Here is a 12080-nt window from a genome sequence, read left to right on the forward strand (position 1 = left end):
ATATAAAAAGAAAATAATTATCTAAACATGTTTTAATATTGTTAGTGGACATGTTCAATTTGATGAAAGCTAAACTTTTATTTAGTTTGGAAGGCCCAATTGCATGGATAGCAATGCCTTTTCCTGGAACAACAAAGTACTCATTTAATTTAATTATATCCTTTAACGAACAACAGACAATAAAACCGGAAAAGAAATGTACATATACACATCCATCTAATATATATATATATATACAAGAGGTAGAAAGAAGCTAAAGATGGTAGCACCAGATTCTAATCACTCCAACTATCCTCATCTTTAGCCTGCCTTTCATTCTGCATTTCCAATTTTTTTAGTTAGAACAGGCTTGTAGGACATCCATATAAAACGTGAAGAAATCGGGAGGAAATGTTCAACTTAGATTACCGTGTCATCAGTAATCGTTTTGCTTGGAGACCAGACAAGAATTTGTCGATCATTGCCGCCTGTATATAGTTCCTGAACACGGTGAACAAATCAATCAAAAGGTAGCTCAAGATTGAAAATGTTCAGCACAGAAGTCTTCAACTAACTAGATTTATTTTAGCAAGCAATTTACTATATTAGATCAAGTGGATTGATCCTATAATGATTTGATAAAACTGTTTCAACTGTTGTACTTGAACAGTACATTTTTTTCTTTTTCTTTTTTTTTTTTTTTGGGGGGGGGGGTGGGAATAGATAATTAAGCAGCCTTGGGAAAGTTGTAGAGGAGTTATGTCATACCTGATCCTGTGAACTGAACCAACAACAGTTGACAGATTCATAGTGGCCTCGAAATGTAAGGGACATTTTACCAGACCATATGTCAAATGCCTACAAAATTAGGTGGACATTCAAGGTGTAAATGTTGGCAGAACAATATGATTATATATGTAAATATATGAAACTCAAATAAAATCAAAGAAATTGATGATATAGAAAGAATTTTTTACTTTCACGACTGCCATGCATGGGACAAAAACTTGAGCTGAATCCTGAGATACGGCTAACTGAATTGCCTTGCTTGCTTGGAGGTGCACCTTTCCGAAGTTTACAAGTGTATTGTAGCCAGATTCAAGATCCCACAACTTTATTCTAGAATCAGAGCCTGAATTAAAAAGACAAAGAGAGGAATCATTACCATGTAAAATTTGGAGAGCTGAGTACCTAATTTTATTGTACAAGTAATAAGAGTTTCAGAAAAAATATTATTGATATCAGCTAGGACAAAACAAGAAGTTTAAACTAATTTCATTTATAGTTTTCTAGATAAGCATAGTGGACTATATACACACCCCTTAGCAGCCAATGCACCTCACAAAGCTTTGAATCAATTAGTATCATCATTTACAGAGTAAATTTTAATCAATTTTCTGCTTATGCATGCCTATAGTCACCTAAATGACAACTTGTAACTATTTTTATTAAAGCGACCTGATAGACTACAGCAGATTCCCCAATCACACATTGAGCACCTATAAACTACGATGAACCAGTTCTAGCCATAAATAACTACCATGGAAAAGATCAAAACTCAACCTGCACTTAGAAGGTACATGCCATCATCAGTTACTTTTAAACCAGTTACGGCACCATAATGAGCAGTGGCACGATCCTGAATGGACAGCATCCCGGGATGTAGTCTTTGTCTTGCAGAACCCTTAGATGGCATTCGACCAATGGTTGACTGTTTCATTCCATGCCCATTGGCATATTTCTTTTGTGGTACTCTTGATTTTACCAATAAGTTTTGGCCAGCTGACAGTGACTTTGAGACTGAGACCTGAGAGGGTAAAACAGAAACAAATTCAAGAGATTAAAAGAAGATCTTTATACTGGTTATTCAAACCAAAGAGTTTTATACTATAAAATAAAAACTTAGATGCTATATCTATTTAAGTCACGATGAGCTATTTAAGAAAAAAGAGCTAGTGGACCAAAAGCAGCTAGGACAAAACACTACAAAACTATTCCTAGAATCAACATTAAAAAAAAGCATATTCTCCGTAATTTGGATAAACAGAAGACTACATCCACAATGTGATCAGCCACAGATACAAAATATTAACCACAAACAAAAGTTATGATCTTGTAACCAGTTTGCAATAGGAACAAAAGAGAAGTAGGAAGTAGATGTGACGCAACAAACCCAAAACAGACCTTATTTGCAGCTGAACGAGCCAAGACAGGTGGACGCTGTCCAAGTTGTGACTGGGACTGATCCAAAACAAGAAAACATCCAGCTCGTCGAATGTCCCAAAATCGAATTGCACCATCACATCCACCTGTTATCAAGACCCACTCACTGGATGTAGCCCATTCCACAGTCATTACTCCATCTGCCACCATGAAAACCATATAATACTTATCATTTTATGTTAAAAATTGTCCCTACCAAGTGTTAAAAGTGACAGCCGAGATGGTAGCACCACTAGCTTCGTGAGGTAATGATTTGATGACGGAATGGTCAAACCCTTTTTACCAGTTAAAGGGAAGACATATTTTCTATCATAAAGAAATATCCAAAAATGATCTTTTGAAATAAAAGCATGTCTCCCTCCCCTCAAGATGAATAAGAAGTAGATAACACAACAAATCTATTTGCATGCAGCCAAAGCAGTTAAAAAGAAGAGTTCATACTTTTAGGCTGCAAGACCAAAATAAAAGTGAGAGTAAAAGATAGTTCTCTGGCTACAGGGCTGGTCCAAAATCAGATAAGCTGCTAACTGACATCATAGTCCTGCAGCCAATGAACCTATCCGTTAAAAAACTTCTTGTCTAACTCCAGCTAAGACAAGAATATATTGATGGCAATGGACCTGAAAAGAAGGACCAGATTGTAGAAGTTTTTCTTTTATAATTTGTATAAACAGTTCACCATAATTACAGGCAACTTATAAACCATGTAAACTGGATGTCCCATACAGCATATCTCACAGACAACCAACAAGGGATATGGATATCCTTAATTATATAGAAGTTTGTACAGAATACAAATTCCAAATAAAAGCTATCAGTAATCAATAAGAGATAAAAGTGGAAACGGAACAATTCCATCAAACTTTCAGCATACCACGGTGGCCAGATAAAGTGTGAGCAAATGCCCCTGAAGAAATATCACAAAGGCGAACTTGCACATCTTCAGTTCCAGCAGCAATCAACATATGAGATGTTGCCACTGTAGACATAGCAGTCCTATAAACCTTTCCAGGCATTTTAAAATTCATCACCACCTATAATAACAAACAGATCAGATTTAAAAGAAAAAACCAGAGTCGGTACTCGTAATCCAAACATAACAAAGCAAACAAAATACCTGAGTCGTATTCGTGTCCCAAACTTTAATATGATGATCATAAGAACCTGTAACGAATAGTCCCGTGTCAACAGGATACCAAATGGCAGATGAAATGGCATATTTATGTCCCTTTTGGTGTTGCTTATCCACCGAAAACAAACATTTGTGTTTGGCAATCAGACCATCTCCTTCATAGTTAGTTGCTCTTTGAATATCAAAAACAGCAGCCGATGCATCAGATGCACCCGATAACAAATATCTTCCCTCAGTCAAATCCACCTAATTTACACGATAACCCCCAAAAAAACTTAAATTTCTATAAATTAAAAGAGAGAAAACCAAAATTTTACTATAATCTTAAAGAAAGCGGGTGACTGTAGGAGGTGTAGAGTTAAAAGAGGATACCTGAAGGGAATTGATGGAGCCTCTGTGAGGAGAAACGATGTCTTTATTATTGGAGAGCTGGAGATTGGAAATCCGATTGGACTTGATCCGACTTGAAAAGGAATTCGGACGGATTTTACCCATTTCTCTATATCCGATATCCTTCCACATTTTCCTAGCATCTCTTCGGCCTAAACTTTTTTTTTTTAATTTCTACCTGTTTCTTCCTCTTTCTTTCTTTCTTTTTTTTTTTATTCTGGTCCTTCCTCCTTCGAGTTTCTGACTTTGTCTGAATCAGTCCCTTTTCTTTTACAGAGCTTCTTCTTCTACAAGTACAGAAGGATGATAAGAGAAGGGGCAGAGCAGCCCACATTCTTCTTTTGATCGTTGGAATTTTAGGTCCTTTGGACTTTTGGGTTATTGGGACCTTTAAGTTTGGACCATCGACCATGAAATTGATAGCCCAAAAACGCATATCCAGTTCTGGTAAAAAAATGTTTTTTTACCTTTCATTTGTTGGCCAGCCCCTTTAGTATGTTTACTATATCATCATTTTGGGATAAGTTATAAGTGGAATGTATATAAGTATTTTGGTTACAAGAGTGTAAATATAAGTTTTTGATTTGAAATGGCATGTAAAGTTAAGTTTCTAGATGCATGTTATTTTTTATATGAATTGGCAAATATGCTTTGGACTTATGGTGAACTTTGCTTAAAGTTGTATTAGTATTTAATGGTGATTATGTGTGAATGTTTAGATATGTGAATTGTGGCATGAATGATAATGAATGTGTGACTCTAAATGGTTGAATTGATGTGCCAATTGTGACATATTAGTTAGACACTTAGGATGGATGATTTAAGATTGTGTTTTGAAATATTTTTGATGTATTTGAACATGTTGATTGATGATCCAATGCTTGCTTGTGACCTACCTAAGTGAACTTGAGGGCAAGTAACTTGTTGCAAAAGGGTATTGTAGGTACACACAGCCTGATACACAACCCAACACACGGCCGTGTGCCATATATGGGCATATGGCACAACTATATGATCTGTTTGATTTAGGTGATATTTGGGATACACAACCACAATTAGTTACACGACTTAACAGCACAGTCGTGTGACTCAAGATTACACAACATTAGCTTATCGCACAGCTTGACCACACTGCCATGTAACTCTTATTTACTAAAATTTGTGTCCCTTTTTTTATAGTCTACAATTAAGTCCTCGCATGTTATTGGGTTGGTTTAAATTAAGTGTGAATGATATGAAACTTGGTTGTATGAGATGTTTACATGAAATCTTGTATGTTTAAGTAAACAGAGTTTAACTGAAAGACTATTTGTTAAATATGACTCCTATTTTTAGTCAAATTTGAAAAATAGTCTTTCAGTTAAACAGTATATTCAAATGTTATATGTTTTATTTTTCATTTTAGCATCCTATAGCTTGAGTTCGACGACCGAACCGAGTTAGGGGTGTTACACCTGCACTTTAAGAAGGTTGTGAATCTACTCTTTGTGCTTTAATTTGGTCATTTTTAGTTTCTATACTTTTTGAATTTTAAAATTTCAATCCTCACCAAATGATAATGGTGTAATTGTTAAGTTATGTGATTTTCCACAATTCGTTGTGGAAAATTAAGTTCTTTTCAACACTTAATGAGCTTATATTCGAGTAATTTTATATCTTTTTATTCACTTTGAAGATTTAATTAGTTTTGCATTTAAATTCAATAAAATGAGCTTTTAGTGTGGTTTTATGACCTGTTAAACTAATTCAAGCCTAAGAAAGAACTAACGTGTTAGTTAAGTGTATAGGACCACATTTTAGGCCAATGAGTCAGTTGACTAGTCCAGATATTGCAACAACGAAGGTAGCCTCAACACTTAGTAAAATTTCAAGCACAAATCCAAAATGTGAGCTATGGTAATCGATGTTGTGACAACCATCAGGCAATGTCACGACGTCCAACTTCAAACCAAGAGGGGGAGCATATAACCATCGATGTCACGACATCTATAAGCCAAAGTCGCGATATCCAACTTCGAGCCAAATGGGGGAGCTTACAACCATCAATGTCACAACATCCAGAAACCCTTGTCGTGACATTCAACTTCGAATCGAAAAGGGGAATATATGGCCTTTAATGTCGGAACACCGATCTGATGAGGCCCAATTGACAGCCAAGGGTGTTATTCGTCCATGTAGTCATAATTAACATGTTTAGTAGCTTGTAATTGACATGTTTTGGTCATTTAGCAAGGACACTATAAATGTTAGCTCTCTGGACTTAACTAGGGGATTTATGTAACAGCCCGATTTTGGGCCTAGTCGGAACAGTGGTTTCGGGACCACTATTTCGAGGCCAGAGAAAATTATTTTAGTATTATTTTATGTGTTATAAAATAAATTTATAAGTGCATGTAAATTTTGGTAAGTTAATTTTAGCAATTTCTAGTCTAATTTCGAAAAAGGACTAAATCGCGTAAAAGGTAAAAGTTGTGTTTTAATACCTAAAGGTGTTAAATTGCCTTGTATCTTAAATTGGGGGTATTTAAAGTGAAATTAGGCCATTTAAAGTGTGATGGCCGGCCATGGGAGATAAAATTTTTGAAAAGTCAAAATTAGGTGAAATTTGGTCACTAATTTTGACTAGTTTTATTATTAACAAATCAAAAATAAAAAGCTATCATTTTTCTCTTCTCCTTCACCGAAATATGCAGCAAAGAAATGGCTTTGAAGCTGGAAAATTTCAGCAACATATTTCCCTTGCTTGTAAGTGATTTTAATGTCTTTGCTTGATGATTTTTACATTTTTGGAACCCCTAAAGCATGAGCTTTCATATGAGGGGTCTATTTTGCAAAATGATGAAGAGTCTAGGGTTTTGCCATGAGAGTAAATGTGTTGTTTTCTCTGTTTTTATGGAAGATTATGAGTCCTAGTTGTCTAATAAACAACTTTTGTGAAAGAAATTGCATGAAAACACCTTAACAAGGGCTAGATTGCTAAGTTGTAAAATGAGTTGTAAATGTGTGAAATAGTTGAAATTATGAGTTGCTATAGTTATGAAAATGGTTCATCTAGACTCAAGGAGTAAAGAAATGAGATAAAAATTATTTTACGAGCCTAGGGGTAATTTGGTAATTTTGGCAAAATATAGGGGCAAAATTGTAAAAATTGCCCAAGTGTGTCAATTGACTAATTTGATCAGTACATTGTTTTAATAAGTTGAATGTGATATTTTAGATGATGAAAATCGAGATTTGGACCTAGAACGGAAAGAAATCGATTAAGGGATAATTACGTCTTTTTTTTCACCTTTGTGGCATCGAGGTAAGTTCATGTGTAAATAATGTAGCATAATTGTTATTTTTAAGTTATTGATGTTAAATATATGATATACTGATTTTTATCATGAAATATATGATTTGTGGTTATTTTCGAATAAAATGCAAGTTATGTGTATTATCTGTTAAATACAAAGTGCTACCGAGTATTAGTTTCGGTATTTTACGGAAGATGGCAAGGAGATGTGTTCGAGGAAAATCCCGTTTGAACCTTAGGAATAGATTAGGATACAAGTGACATGTCACTAGGATGGTTGAGCATCCGAACTCGTTGAGTTGAGTCCGAGTTCACTTATGGATGCGAATGTTCGAACTCGTTGAGTTGAGTTCGAGTTCGTGAGATGTAACTAGGCATCCGAGCTCGTTGAGTTGAGTCCGAGTTAATTTATGGATGCGAACGCCCGAGCTCGTTGAGTTGAGTCCGAGTTCACTTATGGGCGGGTTACATGGTAGCTTGGCTACATATGTGGCACTTATGTGCAAACTTTCCATGTATTCGAATTATATTCCGATGTGTTCAACGGGTAAAATTCTACTCAAATGGAGGAATACTCAAGATGAAAGGGACGTATTGATAAATGTTGTGAAATGGATACTTTGAACAGGTATGAAATGGATACTTTGAACAGGTATGTACTTAACCTTCGGGTTGAAAACTCGACATAACAACAAAATGGTAAGATGGTAAATGAAAATGTGATATGAATGTCTCGGTGATGATTATACAAACGATGTTGTATTAATTTTGTGAACAATGATCATGAATAAGTAATTTAGCCTTGACAGATTTAAGTTACTGCAGTAGTGTAACTTTGAAAATACACTAAAAATAATGGAAAATGAGTTAGAGTCAGAATAAAAATGGGATTAAAGCTTAATGAGTCTATTTTCATATGAAAGAAACAGGGGAAGAAAAAGAATTCTATATTGTGTGATATTTAAATTCTTGTGAAATAGGGTCTGAATGAATTCGAGATCCCCTATTCTGTCTTTATAAATTCACCATAAATTGTACAAAAATTATTAAGAGTCATATCTTACATTCATGGATTCCTTATTGAGTATATTTTTAAGGGAAATAAACGGCATGGTCTTTGGAATTTTGTACAGGGAGAAATTTGGTTTGTAGTGCACAGGGGTCAGAGTGGTCATACCCTGAAACAGGGGATACTTTAACTAATAAACTGTACTAATTGGCCCAACCAAAAATTCTATAAAAAAATTAGTAAGTAGACATATGAGTCTATTTTCAAGAGAAATAGACGATAACATTATTCGAGTCTTGTACTATGAGATAATTGAACTTTAGTACAGAAGGGTCGGAACTGTCAGATAGTGAATCAGGGGTAACTTTGAGGAATAAAATGTATTATTTGGCTTAACCAAAAATTCTGAAAATTTTATGGAAGAAAGGAAAATAAGTCTAGTTTCAAGGAAAATTAACGGAACTTAATTTGGAGTTTCGTAGCTCTAGATATAAATAATTTAGTGACCATTGCTCAGAAAGACAGCTTGTAGTGAACTTGAGAATATGTTGTAAATATTGATAAAACAAGTTAATGAGTGCTTATTGTTTTCATATGAACTTACTAAGCGAAAGCTTACCCCCCTTCTTCTTTCCCATGTTTTCTAGAGTTTCCAGGTTAGCTCGGGTTGGAGGCCGTCAGAGATATTATCACATTGTCAAGCTAACGCTATTGGTGTAGTGATTTCAAGTACTTTGAGCCTATGGCATGTATAGGAGTTTAAATATTAGAGTATGTGATATGCTTTAACCATATGTGTTGGCCTATTTTGATTATGGGGTTGTAAATCTATTTTAATTATGCATGCATGTGCTATGGTATTATGTGATGAGTTTATAATGATTATAGTATGAATGTGGTAAAGATGTGAGTAAAATCTATGATATCTATTGCATGTGAAATTGCCATAATCATGACATGTTAGGAATTTTTAAGTACCTAATTTTGCCATGTTGTATGTTATTGTATAAGTATGCGTGTATCTATTGTGAGTGTGACAAAATGGCTTGGAAAATAGCCTTGTATTTGTCCAGGTTTTTGGACACGGGTTTGGGACACGGGCGTGTCCCTAGCACACGGACGTGTGCTCTATACCCACACGGGCATATGAAGCCTTGATGCAAAAGATTTTCTAAGTTTTTCATGAGTTCTCGGTTGGGTCTCGAACCACTCCAGATGTATGTTTTGGGCCACGTAAGCCCGTATATGGGACAGATTGTATGTGAAAATAAAAGTTTTTAATTATTTGAGATTTCATGGCCCTGTTTAGTATGGAAGTGTTAGTAAAAGTCAGGTAGCACCTCGAACCCCGTCCCGGCATCGGATGCGGGCGAGGGTGTTACAATTTAGATCTTAGTTCATGATTTAAAATTTATTTTTTTTGTTCTTAAATGGGGTTTAGTGTTAAATTTCAATTTCTCTTTCAGTTGTAAGCATCATTTCAAGTTCAATATCAGTTTTAGTTTATTTTTGTTTCTAGTTCGTTTTTTTAATTGTTATTTGTTGAAATCATAATCAAACAGAATACTCAGGAAATTGCACACTGGTAGAGACACGGGCGTGTGTCTCAGCCGTGTTAGGCACACGGGTTATGCACACGGGCGTGTGGCAGGCCGTGTGACCTAAGTCAGTGAGTTACACGGGGTAAGACACGGTTTGAAGCACGGGCATGTTTAGGGTCACACGGGCGTGTCCTTGAACCACACAGGCGTGTGAGCCCTGCACCTTAGAAAAATTTTAAAATTTCACGAAAAATTCTCTAAGCTTCTGATTGAGTTCCGATTAGTTTCTAATACATATTTTGGGCCTCGAAGGCTCTTACAAGGGACATTATGATTAGTTGTGATGTGTATGTTAAATAAATATATAATTTCTCGTATTTGATCTGAAATGTCCGGTAATGCTCCGTAACCCTGTTCTAGTGACGAATAAGGTTAGGGGGTGTTACAAGGCGACTTAGATCTTAGTTCACGATTTAAATTTTATTTTTTTTGTTCTTAAATGGGGTTTAGTGTTAGATTTCAATTTCTTTTTCAGTTGTAAACATCATTTCAAGTTCAATATCAGTTTTAGTTTATTTTTGTTTCTAGTTCATTTTTGTTAATTGTTCTTTGTTGAAATCACAATCAACATATTCATTCAAGGGTTTCAAGATTCAAGTGCACATCACGATTATCAGATTTTAAGCAGTTCTTCTCTACTCTCTTTATTTTACATCTTCTACATGTTTAATAAATTGATAGGAAATCTTGTATTTAAAATGAGCCATAACTAAAACATTAGGATGAACTAACTTGGGGATTAGAGTTTTACATCTAGTTAGTTGGAGTAGACTAAATGAAATAAACCCTAGAATTGATGATTTTAGGAAGCCACTTAGGTAGATGAGGCCAAAAGGATAGTCTATTGGGAAACAACCTAATCTAACCCAATTTAGTTTATCAGGTTGAAAGATAAAGATAAGTAGACTAAATCGATCAATTAATCTAGTTATAGGCCGAAAGGTATTAATTAAGTTAATTGTTAGCTAATTATTAAAATCGTAGACTCAAGTTAACCATGAACAAATAGGTGACTCACCCTTCTGCTTATTTAATTGATTCTTGATTTTGGTATTTCTTTTCTGTTATTTTATTATTCAATCCAATTATTTTGATTTTTTTACTATGATTTTGATGCGAGTAAAGCAATTTAGTTTAAATAAATCTCCATTGGGTACGATCCTAGGAATACTTTCAAAGCATTTCGTAGTAAATAACAAATTATATTACAATTTGACTTGTATACTTGCAGACACCGTGCATACTTTATACATCTAATTGCAGTTTTCTAAGTCCCGACGCGCGCATGTTGGGGCGCCATCATTATGCTATTTCCAAAATCTAACATGACAAATATATTATTCTATGTGTAATGCCATATAAGCTTGTTATTTCTATTTATTACTTACTAAAAATATAGTTAATGGATTAACGATTGTCATTTGTATCAATATTGAAATTTTAAAATTTGAAAGGTATAAATACTTAAAATGATACGGTTAGAGAATATGGACTAAATTTACAATTATACACATAATATATGACTAGTAATTGAATTTAACTAAATATATTTAACTGCTATCATTTGGATTAAAACTAAAATTTTAAAATTAAAAAAAATACATTAACTAAAATTAATGAAATTAAAGTAAAGAACAAAATTCATAACTTATGGAGTAATAGTAGAATTTAACCTTTTTAAATGCTAAAAGTAGCGTATAGAGCAGAGTAGCAGACATAAATACGCTAATTATGTTGCATAATGCTTGGATCTTACGGTTATGGCTTGATTCTTCTTGAGCACCGTGCAGGTGTGACCATCAGCAATTACAAGCGCAAAAAAGTAGGTAGTTTGGATTACAAAAATGTCTTGAGGAAGGATTAAATCAGCCCATAAAGCTTCTCTTAAACGAATAATGATGATATCATGATGTAGCTAATTATTCTATGATTAATTTAAAACATGTCAAAGCCATTGGTAAACATAAAGTAATTGGAATTAAAATGAAGAAGAAAAAGGATTGGCGAAATAAGGTGAATACCTAATCCCAAGCAATATTCAATTACACAATGAACATCTGTATTGTCTCCTTTTGTGAAATATGTTGCTTTAAATCCACAAACTTTTTCTTTTAAGCAAATTATGGAAAAATTAATTGTAAAAGACTGTAGTGGAAATTTTTTAAATGGGAAATGCCAGTTGGAATCACAGGTTGAAAGAAGGCTGCCATGTTCACAGTTCCCTACTGCCATTGTCAAACTTTGCTGTTCATTTTTTTGAATTCAAAGTTGATTGTGCTTTTCCAGCACCTGCCTCTGGGCCCCTAATTTAAAATCCCCAACTTAAATCTCACCTTTTCTTTTATTCCTCTTACCCTTTCATTGTTTTTCCTTTTTTCCTCAACTTACTTTTCTTTTATTTTTGGAATTAATAGTTTTCCTTTTTATCCATCTGAAGAAATAAAATTATAA

The 12080-nt window shown here is 34.3% G+C and overlaps 1 protein-coding gene across 1 annotated transcript; it reads right to left on the bottom strand.

The window, feature by feature from the left end:
- Positions 1 to 58: 58 nt before the first annotated feature.
- On the bottom strand, positions 59 to 4083 carry LOC107958189 (WD repeat-containing protein ATCSA-1). The gene is made up of 9 exons (XM_016893875.2): positions 3707 to 4083; positions 3320 to 3580; positions 3077 to 3236; positions 2164 to 2342; positions 1543 to 1786; positions 957 to 1111; positions 748 to 837; positions 409 to 480; positions 59 to 317 (listed from the first exon to the last, which is right to left on the bottom strand). Exons 1-9 carry the CDS (start codon positions 3854 to 3856, stop codon positions 276 to 278), a joined length of 1353 nt encoding a protein of 450 aa, XP_016749364.1. The 5' UTR covers positions 3857 to 4083; the 3' UTR covers positions 59 to 275.
- Between the last annotated feature and the right edge of the window lie 7997 nt (positions 4084 to 12080).

This window comes from Gossypium hirsutum, chromosome A05 (genome assembly GCF_007990345.1).
Source record: "Gossypium hirsutum isolate 1008001.06 chromosome A05, Gossypium_hirsutum_v2.1, whole genome shotgun sequence".
Taxonomy (NCBI): Eukaryota; Viridiplantae; Streptophyta; class Magnoliopsida; order Malvales; family Malvaceae; genus Gossypium; species Gossypium hirsutum.

Excerpts from the sequence above, each read along its gene's own strand:
- LOC107958189 (XM_016893875.2), bottom strand. The coding sequence starts at position 3,856 with ATGTGGAAGGATATCGGATATAGAGAAATGGGTAAAATCCGTCCGAAT. Across the intron at positions 3,237-3,319 it reads GGGACACGAATACGACTCAG|GTGGTGATGAATTTTAAAAT; the intron begins GTATTTTGTTTG and ends TTGTTATTATAG. Across the intron at positions 318-408 it reads AAACGATTACTGATGACACG|AATGAAAGGCAGGCTAAAGA; the intron begins GTAATCTAAGTT and ends TTGGAAATGCAG.